Raw genomic sequence first — 23328 nt, 5'->3', positions numbered from 1 at the left:
CACACTTCAGATCGTCTTGGAGGTGTTTGATCTGTTTGCGACCACTAATAAAACAATCGTCTTGTGCAGTCTGTATCTTTTATCTAGCCTCTTTCCATTATCGTGATTATTTCATTATTCTTCCCTTTATCTTTTCCCGCCTCTCTTTACTTTCCTGCTTCTTGCTTATCTCCATGGAGCAGATGTTTATGAACCCCTCATGGGATTATGGTGGTGTTTCTCAGAAATCAAAGGGAACAGACTGGGTTTCTGGGATTAGGTGTCCCTTTTTCTCAGCCAGCACGGATTTTCAGGTTCCCCACTTCAACACCACTCTCTCTCTCCCTTTTAGCAGCATGATAACAGCTGTGTCTAACACACTTGCTCTGGTGACAAATCCAAAGGAACACATCATGATACTCTGACGCGTTCAGGTTTGTATCCTTTCATCATGTCACTCTCAAAATATTAGTGAAATATAATTCAGTTCCTTACTTCACAAGCATTGAACAACTGCTTTTTACCACAGTGAAGCAAAGTGTAATATTTTTATTATAAGAGAGACCACGCCATTTTATTCCTGCATTATCTAATGCCAAGCTGGAGCAGTAATTACTCACAGAGAGCTGCAGTCAATGAACTGGTCAGGTAGTGCAGCAAATGACAAAGCACCATTCTACACTTACTTCAACTACTCTACTTAGTTCAATGAGCCGTTTGGCAGCGCTATGCCCAGATAATAGCATCAAAACACCACTAAAGCCAAACTAATGAATCAAGAGAGCTGAGCCAATGTCCTGTACCTACAAAGACAAAAACTGTCGGGAGCAAAAAAAACCTGCAATCATAAAATGTGGATGCTGCTGCTGCTTCAGCCCTATTGCCAGAGTCAGTAATAAAGAGGGAGGCTTCACTGCAACCTTTTGGGAAATAAAGAGTAATATAAATGTGGTGTTAATAATTTCCCTCTCTGACGACCATGAAACGAGATACTGTCACAGGAAAGAGGATGCTATAGTTTAAAGGGTGACTTTACGGATTTTATATAAAGTAGGAAAAAAATTATATAGTGTGGGAGCAACCAGTGACTCAGCACACGTAAAAATACAATGCATGAAAAGTAACAAGAGAAACTGGTGCTAATGTTAGCAAATAAGGCTAATGTGTGTGTGTGTGTGTGTGTGTGTGTGTGTGTGTGTGTGTGTGTCTTACTATAATGGTCTGTCCAGGTTTGACCATGTTCAGTTCAGCCAGACTCTGCAGAATTTCCCCGACTGCCTTTTCACACAGTGAAGCACTGGTTGAGGGGCCTTCTCCTCGTCTTCCTCCGTGTTTATTCTCCTCATCCTCCTCGCTTCGATCTGTCCCCGTTGATTTACAACCTATAGAGGAAGATTCAAAAGGCATCGTCTCCAGGCTTTAGTTTTATAGAAAATGCTTTGTACATCTCAGCTCTCAATTACATTGATGCAATGTTTATGTAGTTTGTAATTTGTTGAAATTACACTCATGACTAGTAACACTGGAAATCACTGTTTTGTGTTGTTCAGTGACGGTTGACATAATCATAGGAATGGTTGTAATCACTACCCTCCACTCCATGAGAAATAAACACAGCGCGAGGCCTCCGGGAACACTGAGATCCAGATTAGCTTCGTGTTGTCCCCTGTTGACTTTCCAGTGTAACAGGACATCTGTGCTGTTACGGGTGGATCGCTTTGCTAAATTAATGAGGTAGTGAAGTCTAATAGTTCCATTTAGGCCATAAAGAGGCATGTAATCAAGCTAAACAGGGTTAAGGTCGAGATTTAGTCAGGTCAAACATGCTCATCCTTCAACTAAAATCACCAAGAAAAGCTCATAAACATCATGTTTTCTAGTAATATTGTTTATATGTAATTCTGTGGAGAAGGTTGTATTACTGCTTTTGGGCTACTCACTTATACTCACTTCATAAAACATTCATAAAATAAAGTAAGCACAACACTTCCTGTTTGCATTTTATTGTATTCAATTATGAAACATTTGGTTTTGGCTGGTTGGTGTTTGTTTTTGCATCCTTATCCACTGTACTGTCACATTTCCTTATGTTATTTTTATGGTGGTATAAGATACTGTGTTCTTTCATTGAACTGTGTTTTAAAAATGCATCAAATCCTTCAAACCTCCGTTCATTATTTGTAATGAACTGCCTGCAGGGTAAAATGTCACTTTGCCCAACTTTATATAGTGTTACACTAGTGTGTTAAAGTGCTAATTAAAGCACGCTAGCGCATAAATAAACTACAGTGGTGAACGTGGTAGACAGTGCTACTGCTAATTTTAAAAGCATAATTATAATAATTTCAGTGTCATGTCAGCTTTTAACTCACAGCACTGCTGCGCCCAAACACAGCTTCACACATCTGTTTGTCTGTAAACATTGGTGTAAATTTCACAAATCACACATTTCACGTTTTCTACATTTTTTTGTTGTCCTGAATAATTTAAAATGTGTAATTTGTGTAGCTGTATTTGCAATAATAAAACAAAAGTAGTGAGATGGGAGACAACAGTAACTCACCATTACTGCTGGGCTCCTCTGTCGACTTGTGACTCTCTCCATCTGCCTGTCCGTCTGCATCCTGCTCAGCATGCTGCAGACTGAGCTTATGGCACACCTCAAAGGCCTGACCTACTGTTCGCACAATACGCATTGCCTGTGTCTGACAGGGAAAGCGTGGGAGATGAAGGTGAAAAGTCAATATTTAGAGGAGAATTATTCAGTAATAAGCCAAGTATATGCATTGTTTTACTGCAGCAAACACCAGAGCAAAATCACCTGCTGTAGTCTGGATGGGCTGAACACATGCACCCTCTCTGTTGTCCCTGTCCACAGTTGAATACCCCCATTTCAGAAACTAATAATGCTATGTCTATGGGGCAATATCCAGTCTCAAATACATCTGTTCTGTGTTCCTTGTGGGCTATCTGCAGTCCTAAGCAAGAGGATATTAACTAAGCCACGGGAAATTGATTGTAAGATTAAACTTAAAACCAAAATTGATTAACTAAGCTGACAAAAATCAGGAAATTAATTGTTGAATAAAAGATAAGACTGCATAATACAGAACACAAACAACCCCCAGCCACAGGTAAGTGACAGACATGAGAAAACCTGCATGCCCTGACGGCAGTGATATTAGTGGTACTCAAAATGCAACATGCTTTATCTCATGGTTGCATCAGATTACAGCCTAATGATGCTGTTGCTGCTGTAGCTGCAAAATGAGCATCTCATCCTCATCTATGACAGATCTTTCTCTGTCTGACTCCCTGAATGTTGGATTTATTTTCAGTAACTTAAAGTAGAGGAGAGAGAGATTGAGGTTAGCTGGAAAAGGGGCAAACAGTAAGTCTAGCTACAAAGGAGCATTTGGATGACACCACTACCACACCACATATTCCTCTATAAGACTACAACCTTTATGCCATTTCCAGTCTTTATGCTCAGCTATATGCTAGTCTTCTGCTGACTCGAGCTTGATATTAATCAAACAGTCAACTGGAAATGCTTTCTACAGTGAGGAGAAGCTTGAATGATTTTTGCTGTACCTTTTTCTTTGATTTGAAGACATTACACCTGAAGGAATTACTGGAGCCATCTCTTGCAATGTAGCTGAAGATCTTTAGGTCCTGGGAGTCATGGGACACGTAGAAAATCCTGAAATTTAAATTACCAATAAAAGTTACACAATTCTTAAAGTGGTGAAGATGATTTTTTATTAGATATATATATAGATGGGAAATATTTACAGTTTGCTTTATACATATACTTGCCTCAACATTACTGTATAGGCATATATGTCTAGCCCTGCTCAAGTATGCTATGCTGTGTGGTTCTCTCATTGCCAGCAAACCCACATCCACACTCTCTGCAGTTTATTGGCAGACCTGAGGTCAGACCTGCATCTCCATCTGCAGCTCCACTGCTATAAAATGTATCCCGTGGGAATCGGGCAAACGAATTATGACCACCTACCTCTGAGAGTCAGATGGTAGAGAGAGTGCTGTATATGCCCACTGCGCAAACACACACACACACACACACACACACACACACGCACACACAGAAATGCAAGCAAGAATAATTATGCTAAATGCAAACGGTCCTTGATGAGGTGTGGCTTTGCCAAATGTGATCCTCCCACAGATAGATGCATAATTTACAAACACACACTAAAATATCTAAAGTGCACACCAAATGGATGCCAGATGTTTAATGTTACTACACTTTTAAGTGGCTGCCTAGAATTTATAAAACTCAATTTCTAATATTTCCATAAATAGATTGCCCCTAGGAGCTACAGCCAGAATGTTTTTGTATCTACTCTCAATTTCTATTTAAATATTTTACTTCATTTCTCAGCAGCTGACAAGTATTATTATTTTGACACTTTCCACTTTAATTGCTCTGAGTTGGTTTAGCAGTGACTGGCAGCTTAATAGGTCCGTTGATGATTGGTTGACAGATTCCAGGATGACTAGGCTAACAGGAAAGGTGATGGATGGGATGTTGAGGCACTAATTAAATATTCTCTTTGGGAACAAATATAGAGATACAGTAGTATAATGAATGATTTTATTATCTTTTCTTCACTCTAGTTATTAGCTTGGACAAGAACAAGTGGCATACAAAGGCAGTTTAATCCTGGGGGTGCATGTAAAAAGCAGCAAAGACAGTGAAATGTTGTTGTTGTGTCTGTTCTTTGACATGTGTTCCACATCTACAAGCACGTACTACATATCTATTTTAGGTGTCACTAACCTGTATATTGGATCATGCATGATTTGCATCTTGCTCTCATCCCACGTCCATTCTTTTCTCTGTGTGTCAAATGATGATCGTGATTAAGCACTGACAAAGCATTTCATATCAAATATGGTATTTGTGAATTATTACCAACTATTTCCCTTTTAAAGCTGAAATACATCTTTTTTATTTAAATACTGAAGTTTATGCACTGACTCCATTACAAAACGGTTCATTAATGTCTCATTTCTTCTGTATTTTTATTGGTCACCTACCTTCTGTTTCTTCCTCAGCATCACCTTCACGCCGTCCACAGACACAACAATGCTGACCTTCTTCTTCTTTATGTTCTTGGCCTTGAATTCATACTAGAAAAGCAGATTAAAAGAAATATATAAGAAGAAGCTGAAGCAACCTGCGATCCAGTGTCTGGATGTCAACAGAAGAACTCAGACAACATCAACTTTTTGTCATTCAACTTTTAATTTGAGTAACTATTTTTGTTTCATATGGCACAACCCACATTAACATATCACTCATGTGCTTCTTCACTGTAATGAGTACGACCGAAGTGTACGTCTTGCTGCATTTGGCATGCCGACAGGACTAAGGGCATAAGTGGGAACAATTCATCAGCATTAGAACATGATCTGCAGTGCATTTTAATACATCTTCATCTTTAATATCTTGGCAGCTCACATTAAGAGCTCTAATAAACTCTGTTGAATATACGCAGCCGAGCCAAAAAAAAAAAAACTTCTCCACAGCCATTAAGTAAAAAGAGAAGGACACTGGAAAAACTACTTGAATGTAATGAGCATCAGCATCCAATAGGTCACAGCTCACAGTTTTCTTTTTTTTTCCTGACTCTTGTTATATGGATTAATAGGATTAAACTGTCAATTTGAAATCATCAATCTTCAAATATTTCCTGAGCAGTGGTCACATGGCTGATAAGTATCATGTTATACAGCGTGGTCATGTACAGCCGAACCATATCTGAGGGACAGAAAACATAATCTACACCAGCTAAATGAAATAAAAAGCCCAGGATAAAGGCTTGTCTCCATTCTGTTTGCTGAGTGGTACACAACAGCTGTGTGTGCACCGAGTGACTAACGCGTTTCCACCTCATCAGCTGGCCAGGCTCTGTGCTGAGGAACTTGGTAAGTCTGCCCTGTCAACTCCAATCACTGTCACTTTAAAACATGAAGCAGGGTTCAACTCTTGTTAGCAAGCAGCTATCAATGACTCTCAGGTCCATTCATACAAAAAACAGGTGTTTCACCTTTGAACTGTTGCCATATATACCAGCAATGTGGGTGCTTTCTGGTTAATCATGTAATACACAAAGGAATGACTTGATTTTTATTTCCAGATAAGTTAATTTAAAGCTTTAAATGTAATCTTTCCCTGCCATTTGATGAATTGTTATTTTAAACTATCAATTATGGCCCATCTAGTCTCCTCTAGTTCTTCAATGTCATATCATGGCCTTTAACATTTGATTTTATTATTATATACATATATATTCCACTAAATTACTATAAATAACCATTAACTGCCACATACCAAGCCCAAAACAATGTTTTCCATTTGTGTAACAAACTCAGTCAAAGATATAAATCTAAAATACATTTTTGAAATCACATTTTGTAATAATTATTGGCATAAACAGCAAAGGTCTAGACAATATCTAAACAATCTGCTGCTGGGAATAAAGTAAAAGCACATCCCACTGGAGCTGGAAGAGTTTTCAAGAAAACTATAAACGTCCAGTTTGTTGTTTACCACAGTCTGCTAACTGTTAATATACATGTAACAAAAAGTGAATGGTTTTCATCCAGATGAATAAATAAAGGGAGACAAGAAGGGAATAAAAATTTTACAGGCAAAATGAATTTCAGCATGGAGACGAGACAAGGGCAAGACTGAAAAACAGAGAAGATGGGAGGAGACAGAAGATTCGGAGGTGAAGAGACAGCAGTTGTTACGTAAGGACCTCCTGCAAACTTTGACCTTTTAATCCAGCTGCATACTGTAATGCTGCCATGGAACAATTATCTGAAAAAGTCAAGATTTTGAGATAGTTTGGTTTGTATCTGTTTTGTGTGAATGAAGGATACGTCATTACTGTGAGTACCTGCACAGACTGATAAGTAAATATAAATGAAGCCAATTTTGTCAAATTAATTTCTACGTTTCCATAATTTCTGTCATGCTAATTTCCTGCTTGTGCATACTGTAATGCCCTGCTCTTCCTGCTCTGGATCCATGGTGATTAAAGTTATGGTCTCTAATTATACAGAACTGAGTCCTGAGAGAGCTGATTAAATAGAGAATAGCTTCAGAGAGAGGAGGACACACGCAACCGAGACAGAAAGCAAGCAGCAAGGGTTTCAAGAGGAGGAATGGTAAAACGATCAAGATCATGCTGCAAAGTGAGATGAAGGAAATGTGTTCGAGTGTGAAGTCACGTGCTGAGTTTCACTTATTTCTATTGCAGTATGAAAATATTAAGAATAAACGTGAGTTGTGGGGCTCGTAATGGAATGATTTTCAGCCCCAAAACTGACGAAAGGAAGCAAGATGCTATCAGACAAACATAACTAAATGAATGACAACTTTTCAAACAGTTTTCAATACTTTTACTTCCAAATACTGAAAATAAACAGCTGGGACTGTGTGACAGTGACACTGGTAGCTAAACATAATGTGCACCAGACTTTCCAGCTTGGTAACACTTGTCATAAAACTACGTGTGCCAGTGCATTTCATGTTAACCACCTACAAACTGTGCTAAACACACACCTGAACATTCAGGCAATTACCTTTACTCACACATCTGCGTCAGGAAAGTCACACACACACACACACACACACAGCTCTTTTATAATTCACAGTTTGTGCCAGTGTTCTGGTGAAGCAAAGTGGGATTTTACAACTTCATCCAAAGTATGAAATTTTTATATTTTCTTTGCTTAAGTGCAAATTGTTCTGAATTATTTAGGCTTTTAATGTACTTGCATTGTTGTGGTTTTTCTGGTAGCAACAGCAGAACAAACAAAATTTCATAACACAACTTCCCCCTTAGCTTCAGCATGTCAAGTTAGGAAACTTTAAGCCAGGCATTAAAATATTCCAGAGAAGAGCTTAGGTTATTTTAGTCCACTGTTACGGATTCTGAAACTTTATAATTATGTTTGAGAAATTTAGGAAGACAGACTCTAGGAATAATGCATGAATTGTAAAGTGTATGACTAATACATGGGTTGAACAGACATGCAAAGGACATGGGCTTTAAGTTCTCTTCAAGGATTTGTCTCAAAAAGTGTTGCAGTGCCACTGTACAGCAGTGTTCAAGCCGAAAGCCGAGGGAGAGCATTTATTTCAAGCACACTCTTTCTCAGTCTGGGTGTGTGCATTTAAGCCGTCAGACACATCAGTCTTCACAGACTATGCAACAAATTGCATCCCCCTGACCTTTCCTGCAGCTCAGGTTGACATTTTGCCTCAGAAACTATTGGCTAGTTATACTGGTTAGTGATACTTAACTTTTTATCTAGATTAATGTAGAGCTGATTAAGTTCAAAACGCCAATTTCTGAAGTAATCTACATCTCTACATCGTAATTTACACATATTTTCAGTGTATTAAACAGGAACGAATATGATTGCTAATCTCTCCACTGGACCCCAGACAGTGGATCACACCCCGCTCATAAATAAAATAAAAACTTGAGATACAGATCAAGATCTTCCTCTGTCCACAAACCACAAGGGATAAAGAGGCTGGAGTCTCAGAGCAAACTGTGAAGGACATACCAGGGGACACAATGAACTCCAGTGTTATGATTTTAACATTCTCTTTCCTAGGTGGAGTGCACTGAAGGAACAAGGCTCAAAGTCATGGAAGTAATTTTACTGCAGATACTGTAAATATATCTCACGGCTCCTGTCAACAACTACTTAATAGAAGGTCACTGAATCCTACAGTTGTGTTTTGCTGCAATGTTATTTGGCTCAAGCTTTAAAGTCCAATGTCAGATTTGTGTTGGAAAAGTAATAAAAAAACAAATTTGTTTTTTCCCCTGCTGTTCATGTATATAATAGATTTTGCAAACCCAATCATGAACTAAGAAAGTATGGGCATCCCTCCCCCGTCTCTACAATCCTGAAAAGCAGTGGAATGCGGAGTGCATTGTGGGTCACTGATGCTCCCTGTAGTACCACTGAATCCATACAGGAGTCCACAATAGGCCCTATAGATTGCAACCTAGCAACTGCTTCATTACAATTCCCAGGATTTGGGGAGTTCCAAGGAATTTCACAGCTTTTTTCCCCTCTTTGGTTCACAAAGAGCTGATTGTTGGGAGATGAATCGAGCTGAGAAACACAACAGCGGCAAAACATTAAACATGAAAAAGAAAAAGCTCTTCTCCCACTTTCTTTGAATATCAAAGCAAAAATTTAAAAACAACATTTTATGTTTCACTCCGACTGCATGTTATTATTTTTATAGGGAAATTACATGTTTTGACAGTCATCTAACACCAGCTTCTTACAATGTCCCATCAGAAGTGGAGCTTTTATCTCCGCTGCTCAACTACTCTCTGTCCCTGTGAGCGATGTTTTCCTGACAGGACTGTCAGCCTCATGGCCAAACAGGGAGGACCGAGTGACTCCCAGGCGTATAAAGGCTCAAACCTCCTGAGTGAACTGGCACATCTCATCATTAGTCAGTAGCGGTGCTTATGAGAGAGCAATTATGAGACACAGTCACCATGGACGCTGACCTTGGCCTAGATCAGAGACGCAGGGGAATTAATAGTTGCACACACTGACTGCGCCGCTACATGTGTAAGAAAGACATTAGGAATAAGATATTAGATCTAGATAATAAACTCCAATAAAAAGTGCATTCAGATAATTTCCAATGTTTGTTTATGCTTCTATGAGTAGCTTCCACCTCGGTGAAGATATCATAGATTAGACTCCAGTGAGCAGCGTCAGTCTGGTCCTGTGGGAGAAAGGGCGCTAACAGAAAACAGCCCCTTAAAGAGCTGGTTTGACAGCAGGGATAAAAGCTGAAAATACATTAATTTGTGTGTGTAAATTTACTGGGATGCTTATGAAACACACTTTTTTTTCCAAGTAGACTTTGATTAGGTTTGATTTCATGTCTCTTTTCTAACATGTTTATTCTTGATTTTAATGATAAAATTGTGAAACACAGATGAGCGACCGCAGCTGGCATTAACACTACACCAACTACATCTGGGAGCTACAGCTGTGACTTTTCTGGCTAAATGATTTTCATAACTAAACACTGCGAGTGATAGTGGCTGACAGAATCTCTAAATCATGACCTATGGTGATACATGTGCACAGAAAGAGGGAAAGCCCACCATCTCTGGGCAGCCATTAAGACAGATTATGTGTTTCCCTTGATTGATCACAGTAATGTCCTTCCATATCAAATTAAGCTGGCAATTTCAGAAAGAAAGCTGCAATGGATGAAATCTGCGATGTGAAGGTGATGCAGAATGAGTCAACCCATACCTCTAGAGACGAATCAACAACACTTGAAGCAGGCTTGTCAGAGAAAACAGCTAAGCTCTGATGCGGGCCCAGGCAGGCACTCCGTGAGTGTCTGCGCCCTTGCAGTGAGAAGGGATCCACGCCTGAGTGACTTGCTGACAGGCTCAGTGAAAGGACAGCAAGTCCCACAGCACAGACGGCAGCTACTCAGGGTTAGTCACATGGGACATGGAGGAAATACAAAAGAAAAACTTGAGCGTACCAAACACTCACTCTCAATAACATACGGGCAGAAGGTGCACTAGGAGGTGATGTTATTATTTACATTATTTCATAACTTACAAAAACCCAAATTCAAAGTGAGGTCACACTAATATCATGTGAGTAATAATCCAATCTGTGTTTCAGACAAAAACACCCAGATGGGCCTCAACATGTTTTTAAAAAAAGGAATCGAGCAGGCATGTTTTTACTTCTGGAGAGATGGAGGAACATCAGAACTACACCTACACCTTTCACACTTAAGACAGGCTGACAGCTGTAATCCACCAACAGTGACATGGCTTTCTAGGACTTTAAAATACTTAGATAGCATTTAGTTTTTCATTGGCTATTTGGATATCATTTCGTATTCATTCGGGGTATGTACAGTATTACAATAAATACATATTTTTGGACACAGTGATTTTGTGCATATTAGTTCATGAACATTTTTCACAGATCAATCAAACTTCAAAGTAAATAGTGTGACTAAATGTACAAAGGCTGACAGGCAGACGGATACAGTTAGCCACTGGGGCAATAGAGAATCCTGCAGCAAGATGTTACCACAGGGACCACAGTTATACAGAGATGCTGAGTGTTGCTCTGTCCAGTGCAACAGTCAAAGCAAAGCAGCAGTCAGAGTAATAGGATTACTAGGATGAATGCTGTCAGACCCTTAAATCCCCTAAGTAGTCAGTGTGGGGGGGCATCCACCACAGATATTGTATATACATCACAGACATACAAACACAGCTACAAGGTTTAGTCAACATGATATCATGTAGCTAGGACCGGAGCAGATTCTGCACTTTGAAGGTTTTTTTTGTCTAATTTATCACCAGTCACAAGAACTTGTCAATACTACTCAAGGTTTCAAACCATTTAGATCAATGCATCTAGTAATCCTTTAGTAATCTTTTTTTCTGCCAAAAACAAATCCAAATTAAATATATTTGAGTCATGGACTGTGGGTCTGACAAAACAGGATCTTTGAAGAGCTCAAATCTGCAGAACTCCAATGGACACAATTTTTTGCAGTTATTTGCAGGGTAGAGGATTATCTTATTCATTTTCTAAGGCAAAAAAAGGTTCTAATGATAAAATCAGTTAAGATAAGCTTGTGTGTAGAATTAACCTGAATATACAGGCAAACAGATTCGAAGCTCTACATGTTAGCAAATCAGAAAGTGTGAATGGACACTGGAGGGTCTACAGCTGCCATTAAAGAGGTCCGTGATGAGAAAGAAAAGAGGAGACTAAGAAAAGGCAAAGGCAGCATGATTAAGCACATGAGATACAAGTAAATCAAACAATAGCAGGTTTAAAGCCGAATGCAAACCCTGTTTTAGAGGGGCAACATGGGCTATGAATCAGGGGCACCATCTGTGTCTTCACATGTAAACATGGCTCAAACTGCCCCTTGGACGAGGCTTTAAGAGTGTGTGAGAGCTTTCATACAACTCAATCATTAGCAGCTTAAACCTTTGCCACCACATGTCTCTGACTGATGACAGTGAGTTTTAATCTACTTACTGCTGTCTATACTATACTACACCCCCTAATTGCTTCTTTATGCAGTAAATATGAATTTACATCTAAGAGAAATGCCTAAATCACAAAATATCTACATCTGAGTGTATCAAGTGGATTAGATTTGGCTTGCATTCAGTTAATTAAATGTATCAAGTAGCTAATTTAGCATTTCCAGTTGGTGGTCCTCGCTGAGGCTCTTTGAGTACACCACAGCTGATTAGAATAAAACAGCTCCAAAAACCGAGTGTGTTTTCTGCAGCATCAAAGGACAGTCTGGAGATAAGCGCTTTGCAGTATGTAGTGTGATAACCACGATGATTACAGTGCTATCTTTGTTATGTTACCCAGAGGTCCTACTTGGATGAGTGATGAATGCATTTGCAATGTAACATTTCATCTGAACATGAAAGAAGTTCAGTTGCCATAACTCAACTTTTTCACATATTATCTAGGATAACAGAGTCAGAATTATGTTGGGAAAACACATGTACTCATGCACACGTACGTGTCTGATGTACCTGTTTAGGTGACAGCACAGAGAGACGAGATACAATAACATAGAAAGACAGATCTGAGAAGCCAACCCCCCAAAACACACACCGACATAAAGGAGGAAAGCAGACCAGTCAAAGGCAAAGATTAGACTGAAATCCAATTGGGATCACATTATTCAAAGGAAGCACAAGCCAACATGAAAAAAGTACAGAGTTTGGGAAATTGAGATTCTGCTCCAAAAATATGCTAATGCCCCCAGTGCATATGATTAGACGGCTTGCAGGATGTTTCCTCTCTTATTATCCATTCAGTTTTTCTGCCCTGATGGGTTGATGCAAGTGAAGATAACAATGAATGCAGCAAAACAGTTTCTCCAACTTTCACTGCAGAGCAGTATGTTATATAAACAGTACTTAATTAAATCACACAGCACAAGAGCTCTGCTCCCTTTCTATCTGATCAATCGATGAAAACAGATATTTGGTTGTGTTTTATATTTTAAAGAACCCATGCTGTCTAAGTGGCAAAAATTAATGACCGGGCAGAGTTCGACAGGCAGGGACATGTTGTGAGATGAAGATGCTGTTAATCTGAGTGACAGTGACAATAGCTTTGTCATTTGGACAGCAGAGAATCTATCTTGTTAGTCGATGGCAGCGTTAAAGCAGTCCTCAGAGTGAGCAGCAGCAGTTTGCTCACATCATTTACCCAATTACAGATTAACAAGGAGCAACCATTGTGCTCTCCGCAGAATAAAGAACAAAACACAACCTCATTGACAAGTCTTGAGTTCTTAAGCATTCATCAAACACACTTAACAGATAAAATCACAATATTAGCAACAACAGAAAGTCAAAACGGTAATTTTTAGATTTTTAGTAAACTGTCCCTGAAAATCAACGAGACTTTTCACTCAAAACCCTAAAAGTTAACCTCACGGCGCAGCTGGATCACTAATGTCAGAATATTTCATCTTCTGGAGACCTAAAAATCTGTACAACATGTACAGATGTTTATCCATACTTGATCCATACTTCAGTCTGGAGGAGAACTGTGGACTGACACCAATGACAGATATTGACGTGTCTCTATGTAAGCTATAGCCCACATTCATGTCCCCTAACAGAAAGTGTTGTAGTGTTAGGGCTGCTTGTAAGCTTATTTTGTTATCTTTTGACATGGACAGGCTGTCACTGTTAGCTGAGACTCCATCTGCAATATAATTCAATATATTTAAATAACCTACAGAATTACTCAGAAATCAATCTAACTTTTCATGATACCAACAAAACAAACACATCCAGGTCAGCTCCAGTAAAGGGTCAGCTGACGTGTTAGCTCTCAAATGACATGGTTTCCTTATATCCTTTGATAAAGGATTTTAAATCAATCCAAACAGTGACTAAGAAAATGTTACGAGTTACACAACTACAAGTATAATAACTTTCTGACATCATTACCAGGGCGAGTGGCAGTTTAATATCAACTTGTGCTCAGAGCTTTTAATTCTCATGGGATTCCTCCATGTTTAAACCTACAAAGAACTGAGAAAAGAGAGGGAAGAATGCAGAATACGTTTAGGTACAATGAAAGCAAGATGGAGGTAGTGAAACAAAAAGAGAATCAGAGTGCGGGGGAGGTTGAGCGATAAGGGCGAGAGAATGAGACCTTGAGGCTTTCTATGTAGTGCGCTGGAACAGGATGAGAGAAGTGAGATGAATACACACACACACACACACACACACACACAAACTCCAAATCACATTTAGAAGTAGGGCAGTCTATCTGCCAGCTCAAAAGCCTGCAGCACTTTCCTCAATCATTATCCAACAAACGATACCATAATACAATAGGCCCTGTTTATCTGCCTACTCATGCTAAGAAAGAATGCTCCCAGGCAGGGAAGCACAACTTCCACAACAGCACAACAAACCTGACACATGTTTATACAGTAACAGGCAGAATGAGATTCTGGTAAAATGTTAGATTTAATTTGTTTGAATATGAATAAACTACAGCGCTTAGCCTGTCCTTTCCCTGTGAAACAGTCAACACATTCCTCTAGTCATGACCAGTTGTACAATGTTAGTCTCTACATCCATATTAAACTTTGAGCTAATCCCAAACCTGAAGACGAGTTGACATGTTTTTGAGACAGAACTCGTTGCCAAGGAGACCTGAGGAGCAGCCTAAACTGAGTAGTTAATTCAAATCTGCAGAATAATAGCGAGGTGGTGTGAGAGCACAACAGTGCCATTCATCAAAAGACGAACTGAGGCAAACCATCCAATTGAACAAATCTAATAGTGCTGCCGAGACAATCAGGTCGACCAAACTGAATTTGCAAAACAGAGAATAACCTAAACCAAATACGAACACAGTGACTGGCAAAAAAGGAGCTGTGAAATGAAAACACACCAACTCACGGGTCTTATCATGGCCTGTGAGGTGAGGAGCAGATACAGATAATGACACTACCTCTGAATGAAACCAAAGTACTGAGTGGTCTGGTGATCACCCAAGTATATCTGATTTGAAATAACCAACAAATGAGAAATCTGTGCACAGCTGTTTTTCTGTCATCGTGCTGAGATAGGGAAACTGCACAGAGACCGGCTGTGTCTCACGGGTGCTGAATCATCACTGTGGTCATTTTTTGAAGCTAAAGGTTCTACTGTTGTACTGGATTGCATCATATTGTAATACACATGTAAGACTCTTGAGCCTTTACAGGTTTCATGCAGTAATCTGAACAAACCTAAGGACATATGAGCACTCTGATGCGTATTCACTCACATGACTGTAGATATGCAGGTGAAGACATGCGGTGATAAGTCATACTGTGATTATTGAGCGTAACAGTCTGATCTGCTATTGTGATATAATAACCAAATGATATTCTATATCTAAGCCTGTTTGGTTGTCAAGAAGAATGTACAGATTCATGATTTTAATTATTTTATTATCATAAAACATGCAAAAAACTATTGTGATAGAAAAAAACACCAGTAAGTTATGTACACCAGACACTTGACCACAAAATCACACAGACTGGCATTGAGATTGCAATTGCAATTAATCACACTGCACTACCACACACCCAAAAATACTGAGCTAATACATGCACACATACAGACACTCCCTTGTTCAGTCACTGGTTTGTTGACTTTTGGTTGTTTGTACATGAGATTACCTACAGGAGGCTTTACAGCAGGCACAGTTCAATTCAGATGAGTTTCTGGATATTATCTCCACAGCGGCGTTTGCACAGTAAGATAAGAATAAGCTTGAAGTTGCTGACCCACAAATAACACTGTCAGCTGACCTGTTTGGAAACCCCCTTTATCAATGTGGTATTTGAATTTTCACCTTGTAAGCGACTTTTTCTCAAAACTTAGTCAAATAAGTCTATGAAAATCTGTGCTGTGTTATTTTTTGAAACCAAAATTATTATATAACAGTGGATTCAGAAAATCTAAAGGCCTATTATCCCAACTTTGCGTGCAGAGACTGCAGACAGCAATGGTCAGTGAAAGTCTATGAGGAAAATGTGCCTTTAGGCTCTACAGCAAGATTGACTTTGTAGCTGGTGGGGCTTGTTCTGCTCGAGCGTGAGGAGATCAGAGTATACGACTTGACTAATTGTTGAACTGAAAGACATGGGATTGCCTTAGGGTACATGATAAAAGCAGAGGCCTGTGTGATTGTGTATGTGTGTGGCATAACGTACGTAGTGGATGCAGGGACCACTCACCACCTGTCTGTCCATCCATGTGAGCAAAGACCTGCTGTCACTTTTGTAAACCTAACTACCCCATACACCAGTGTAAGAAAAGCAGATAGTACAGCAAAATAAAACAAGAAATAAACAAATGCACAATTACACATGAACTCAAGAGCACATCTGTGACCACTTGTACATTTTAAAGTTTAAAGCCTGAGGAGAAAATCATCTCACTGTGGAGCTGTTTTAGTGATTCAGGGTCTGGTGAGAGTGTGGCTCAGTTCCAATGTGAAGCATCATGTTTTAAACTCAAATTTCTAAGGCCTTGATTACACCAGCATTTGAATGGGGAAAAACAATACATTACAATAAGGAATAACCTCGATTGGTGAATATGCGCATGGGGAGTATTGAGTGGAATTTGTGCCATTGACCCATAGAAAACTGTGTTATTAGTGCTGAACATTAAGGGAAGAGAGAGCCAGAATGTACAAGGTGGGAGTATAAGTATAAGAATTAAATTTACTGCACATAAAAGGAATTTGTCTTAGTGATGTGGTGCAAAACTGGGTATACAAAAAAGTACCACAAAATTCATAGACCAGGAGAGATATGCACAGAGATTAGACGAGTGAATAAAGTAACAAGATAATGAGGGTGCAATGGGCAACAATACAGAAGTTGTCTTAATGTGACACATAAGACTCTGTGTCAGTGCGAGAGCTGGGCCTGTTAATGCCAACAGCAGCTGGAACGAAGCTGCTCTTGCGGCTGAAGGGTTTTGGTCCTGATGGAGTATACAGTACTTTTGTTTTGGACTGTGATGCATTTGAAACAGATTGTTCAGTGAAAAAAAGTGGACCCCTCCCTTTTCTCAGGGTTTAGTTAAACAAAGGGCAACTGCACTCTTTCAAAGCTAAGACTGCATCTAATCCATTACACATATAGGTCACCTACTATGCTCTTGTACATCTGCCATTAGGCTTGCATAATTACAAAAGGAAAACAATGCTGCCCATTATGTGTCATGCCTCCCTAAATACCGCTTATCCCATATTCGCAAATGCAGGTGCACAAAGAACAACGCCAGACCAAGCAACCCCACTCTGCTATAGATCAGAAACCCCCCTGGAATTAAACTGTGCTCTCGTTTTTCCCAGTTTTCTGGGACATGCGGGGGTGCAACTGTAACACAAACATTCATTGATAGTTAGGAATTGTTTATGTTGGGTTCTGACTCCTGATCAGTCATGCACGCTTGTGTTGTTTGACCATCTTTGTTTAATTTACCTTAGGAGAGTGAAATGCCTCATTTATTTGTGTCACACATATGTATAATATGTGAGATGTTGTCTGTAATCTGTGTGTGTCTTGTGTGCTCTGCAGCCTTAGGACATGGGTAAGCATTTGTCATGAGAAGCTGCCAAAATCTGACCATAAAGACCTGAGAGTGAAAGAAAGAAACAGCCAGATCAAATGAATGCTTCCACAGAGCTGCATGGATGATTGACAGATGGACATTTGAGCATGAAGAAAAGAAACAAGATGGTTAATTAACAAACATGCTTTGCAACACGGGCGCCTTAATCGTGCTTGATGATTTGGCAGTTGCTAAAATCTCATGGGTTTTTGTTGACAGACTCCTCGAGCCCAGACCGCTGTTGGAAATAGCCAATACTTGTATGCCAGTATTTACAATTATCCAAGTGTTTTTTCAGTCTGTAGTTTGAGTAAAATCTAAAGCACAGTGACCCAAAATGCTGCTAAGTAAAACTAAATGTAAAAATGCATGTTGCACTCTCTGAAAGGCCTGAAGTGCATGTTTTCCCATCTCTCTCAGCAGTCAAACATCTGTTCCTGACTGAGTCTTGACAGTACAGGGATCTCTCATAGGACTCACACTCAGTGGACCCTTACTCAAATTACAGCAACCAAAAAACATAGTTTTCCTCCTTTATCACAGAGTAGACTGAGGTCTTCTTCACCAGATGTTCCAGACAAACGCAGGGACAAATGCAGAGAAAATTGAGCCATGAAATTTCCAGGGAGACTTTTGGCAGCCTGAGGAAGGAGGCAGCATCCTGACGGACATGTGAGGGAGGCTTAAAATCCCATTAGAGCCGATCAAAATTCAAAGGGAAGCATGCACAGCTTGCCCTCAGCCTAAAAATCTATTCCTGTCAGCACTGAGTAGATAGCCAGAGATGGGCTAAATTGAGAGAGTCTATTTTGGTAGGAGGAGAGTGAGGGGATGGAAGGAAAACAACAGTGGAGGGAGGGGGGTTGGAAATGAAGGAGTAAAAGAGGGGAATGACAGAAGCATAGACACGGGTGAGGTGGACAGAACAGCCTTAAACTTGTTTTGCTTTTGTACAGAGACAGTGGCCTCTTGTAAATAGAGCGTGTTTCCTCCTTAATGAAACTCCAGTATATGAACGTGTTCTTTTCTGAGGCAGTGAGCTGTGGATGACTCAACCTAAACTCTCCATGTGGGTGCAGCAACACCAGCTTTTGTCAGTCTGCCTCGTTAATCAATTGGAGAGTTCGTTAAAATGCAACAGGACTTCCTATTATGGAGCGCACACACACATTCCCACACACAAACACGCACTTGCACACCGCTGAGGTCGTTTCTATGCCACTGGTCAAACTGAATGAAACAAATTCTTATAAATCAGCACAGTCGGACTAGTCAGCCATAATGGGAGGAGGTTTAACAAAAAGCTACGCTGAAAAGATCCACGGGACCCAAGATTATGTCTTTTCTCCCTCTCACTGTGGGAATGGCAGGTGTGTGTGTGTGTGTGTGTGTCTGTGTGTTTGGAAATCGGCTGAAGACTTGACTCAACTAGCTCTGTCAAACCCACATGCACTGCTCCAGAGGGATCAGGGCTGTGTTATCTGCTCTCCCTCGCTCCACCTCATGTTTACTCATGTTTTCTCACATGAAACTGAAACGAAAGAAATTAGCCAAGGGAGATGAAATGGTTATGGCTCTGCCAGCCGCTGCACAAGCCCTCTCGATTCCAGGACTCCATCCCAAGTCTTTCTCCCACTGCCATCAGTTCATTCCTCACTCTCTTTAATCACACTCAACTCTGTGGAGTACGTTGCCTGAGGGGTTGTGCTCTTAAATTAAAGACAAGGCCTTTGCTTTTTTTGAAAAGACATGAGAGGAAGTCAGGAAGGCCAGTCAATATCCATCTACACAAAGCTAATTACATTTGACTTGGAAACCATTTCTAAATGCTAGCGTCTGCCCTCTAAAGCACTCATGTTTGCATTCGCACAGCGTAGGCACAGTGTGAGAGGGTTCGCCCAAAAAAAGAAGCAGCTGGCACAAAAATACAGTCTGTACTTGAACATGTGTTTGAAACCGGAGGCAGCACAAACAGCAGGTCCATTAGCAATTCTATAATATGTACTTTTAAGCTTCTGTCAAAAATTACATGATCTTACGAGTTACAATCTTCTGCCAGCAATAAAAAGCTGAATAAAACAATAAAAGAAACCCCCGCTCAGTTCAACACTGTCGTGGGTTTCGCTGCTACAGCCTCAGTTGGTCTGATATGAACAGTAGATGACGATGGCCACTTTTATGTTATAGCTGTGTAAAGGCACTACTACTAAGATAGTTATTTGACTGACACACCACATCTAGTCTGTCAAACGTGTGTAAACATACTAAAGCTGCTCCAGTAATAAAGATCTGGTTAGATATTTATAGTTACAGCTATAGTGCACTAACTCATTCGTCATCAATTCAAGCTGTTCTAGACTTCAAGGTAACATACACAGTAAATGCCCACAATGTATGATCCATACAACTTGTATGTATTCTTTTTGTGTTTATTTGCATCTTTGCATGCCTGTACCTGCTCCTATTTTATTCTCTACATCATCCTGTAGTGTATCACCCTGATGATCTCTACCTTACAACATTATTGATCTGTCACTTTGGGAATCACAGGAAATAACAGAAGCTATCTACACTGTTAGCCCATCCACACACACTCCTAAACTGCTCTTTGAAACACACAGTGTGACACATGCACAAGCCCACTTCTTAACACTAAAGAAATCAAAACAGTGTAAGAAACATCAGGAGGTAGGAAGTTAATTCACTGTGAGAATGAGAACAAACATAAGCTTTATATAAAAAGGTTGATTTAAGTTTTCAGTTCAACAAAGTGCAACAAAAAACGACAGTCTGGGGTTCAGCAATAGCACACACACACACACACACACACACACACACACATGCACACACACACACACTGTGCCCTTCAACTCTCACAAATACATTTAGAAAGGGCAATCTACTATTCAGCCAAACGTCCACCTGTCATATTGGGTTTTTTTCCTGCCTTTTCTGCCTGCATTGCCTTCACACTTCAGAAGTCGTGATCTGTTGTCCAGCCAGTACATGCGTCACTACAATACAATATACATCCCTCTGACAGCAGAGCACTCTTAGGACTGTGTGCGACATGCCATTACGCTATTGCAAAGACAGTTTTTCATCATGAGGATGTGTGTGTGTTTGCTTCTTGTCTTGAACACACTTGATATTATGTTTTCGTCTTACCCTGATTCTCCTCATGGCTGCCACAATCTCCATGCGACTGTTGGGCCGAGGCACATCAAGACTCCCCACGTACTGTAGAGAAGAACATCAGGGTCAGAGATCGTGTCTAACGGAGCTGTAGTATTAAACTTCCACAATCACATCTATTTATTCACGTCTGTTTCTATTTCACAGTCAATCTCACTATGTGCTGTGACAGACACCTGCGCTGAGCGTGCAGCATTTACTAAAGTGCCCCTAAAGAAACAAGGCTCCAATATTGGCCCTGGGGAGACCACTGAACTATTTTTAAAAAACTTTTAAAAAGGCAAAAACCTCCTAACTTCTGTCCAAGATACAGTTTACAGTGATGCCCAGTGATTTAATGTGAATGAGAAAATGTTTGGTAAAACATTCTCGTGCTTTTCTATTTAGGACAAAATGTGTTTATTGAATAAAGTATGCCTTATTAATGAGATCTTTGTGGCTGGCACACATTTCAATTTACTCAATACTACTATTTTGACTACTATAAATAGCTTGTGAGCATTATCTATTGGTGCCATGTACTTAATAACATGTATTTATTCCAAATCTCACAGCGTTTCTTTTTCTTAAGGCTGTATATGATATGTAAACTCTGGTGTGCTCTGCATTCAGACACTTAACACCTTAGAAATGTGTTTTTGAAGCGTGTTGTGAACCACACAAAGAAACGTGTGCGTTCAAGGACCATGTGTTCAAACTTCATGATGAATCCCAGCTGCAAGGATCCAGTCTGTGCACCTGCTCCAAAACAACACACCATCCACTGGGTGGCACAGCTCTAGGTACTGTGTCTTAAAAGTGTCATAATAAAAAAGGAGATGTCGTTTTATTTCACCTTGGCTTGGAAATAAATCCCATGCTGATAAGCCTCCTCGTTGTGAAGTGGCACCCTCGAGTCCGCCACATCATCCACCAGGTTGTACCTGTTCCTAGCGGGCATCACGGGCTCCAACTACACAGCAAACACCTTTTTTTTTTTTAACAACTAAACGCACAAATGGCCACTGCGCTGGGAACGCTACAATCCCATGTGTGTGAACAGCGCGGCTCCAAGTGGGAGTTCGCCGTGGAAACGCAGTCCATTGTTGTCGCTTTCAGCTTCAAAGATCCCGTCCTCAGGAGGGACCGAGCGTGTCACCGAGACACTTCAGGATTTCATTCCAGATACCCTTCAAAAAAACAAAACGAACAAGACGTCCAGAGGGCGAATCCAGCGCAAAGAAGCCGCGGTTCCCTCCGCAGGTGAAATCGTTTGCCTGCTCACTGTGGGTATGTGCGTCTGAATCCCGTCCTGCTGGTGGCAACCCTGCACCCGTCTGTCTCCCTCCACAATGCACAAAGCGAGTCCCTCAATGGAGCAAAGTTCCCAGGCATGATGCAACCCGGTGCTGGGAGGAAATCCAGCAGACAGTTACTCCCCTCAGGAGACGCACAGTTGATCCTACTCTACAGGCTGTTCCTGGGAACTGAAGGTGGTGATGTCAAGGAAGGACTACACAGGAAAATGAAAGACATGTCAGCAGGGTGAGACCTTGGTTTCTCTAGTTACTTATAAGGTTAAAATGTTATTGTACTTAACTTAATTCAACCACTCAATAATCTGCTATTTTAACTTTTACTTAACTAGATTTAAAGTATTTCCAAGGAGTGACAGCAGTACACACAAGTTTTTGTTGTTTTACTCAAATATGCATTAGAAGATAAGGAATACGGCAGCCACAGTTACCACTTTTCACATTAAGACAAATCACATACAGTGAATTAATGAATAAGTGCAGTTCAATAAACTAAAGTTTACCAAAACAGAAGTACTAAAGCACCTATAATGCAATAATATACTGATAAAGATTGACAGTATACATTTATCCAATAGATACCGATATTTATTTGATATCTCAAAGACAATTTATGTATTTATTCATTTTAACAAAGACTTCATTGAGTCTTTTTATGCCCTGAGGACTTCTGTAACCTGTACTTCTGTAGTCCAGTCTATTTATATGTATTTATATGCATGCAGTGATTCCACAGAAGGCCACAAGCTTCAGGCTATTTTTCTCAACATAAAAGACATCCCACACGTTGTATTTTGCACTGTAGAGCCAGGAAGCTGATAAAAAAGCCAAGATTCATTACACACATCTCATTTAGTCGTTTTCATCATCCTTGGAGTTTTCCCACAGGAGCCCAGTGAGTCTACGAGCAGATAACGAGAGTTCAGTCACTAAATGGCCATTATTACTTACATGATGAATTGTTTTAGTGTCTGCAACATAACGGCTCTTTTTAGACCCTAAATGGTTGTTTACTGGTCATAAAGTGGAAACAGTGAAGTGTTGATTCCTGCATCACAGGTTCAGTTTCCATACAGGCAGCACTGGTGAGT

The 23328-nt window shown here is 40.1% G+C and overlaps 1 protein-coding gene across 1 annotated transcript in view; it reads right to left on the bottom strand.

Annotated features, from left to right (window-relative positions):
- si:dkey-34e4.1 (carboxyl-terminal PDZ ligand of neuronal nitric oxide synthase protein) overlaps nucleotides 1-22381 on the bottom strand; it is a 37585-nt gene extending 15204 nt beyond the window's left edge. Inside the window, exons 1-7 of the mRNA XM_026356722.1 lie at nucleotides 21778-22381; nucleotides 20916-20987; nucleotides 5047-5139; nucleotides 4787-4845; nucleotides 3574-3682; nucleotides 2543-2684; nucleotides 1192-1361 (exon numbers count right to left, since the gene is read on the bottom strand). Of these exons, the coding sequence (XP_026212507.1) occupies nucleotides 1192-1361; nucleotides 2543-2684; nucleotides 3574-3682; nucleotides 4787-4845; nucleotides 5047-5139; nucleotides 20916-20987; nucleotides 21778-21882 (750 nt within the window). The 5' untranslated portion in view covers nucleotides 21883-22381. The remainder of the gene's footprint in view (nucleotides 1-1191; nucleotides 1362-2542; nucleotides 2685-3573; nucleotides 3683-4786; nucleotides 4846-5046; nucleotides 5140-20915; nucleotides 20988-21777) is intronic.
- Nucleotides 22382-23328: the final 947 nt, after the last annotated feature.

This window comes from Anabas testudineus, chromosome 12, assembly GCF_900324465.2.
Source record: "Anabas testudineus chromosome 12, fAnaTes1.2, whole genome shotgun sequence".
Classification (NCBI taxonomy): domain Eukaryota; kingdom Metazoa; phylum Chordata; class Actinopteri; order Anabantiformes; family Anabantidae; genus Anabas; species Anabas testudineus.
The sequence above is the reverse complement of the archived record's forward strand: the minus strand, read 5'-3'. Positions and strand labels throughout refer to the sequence as shown.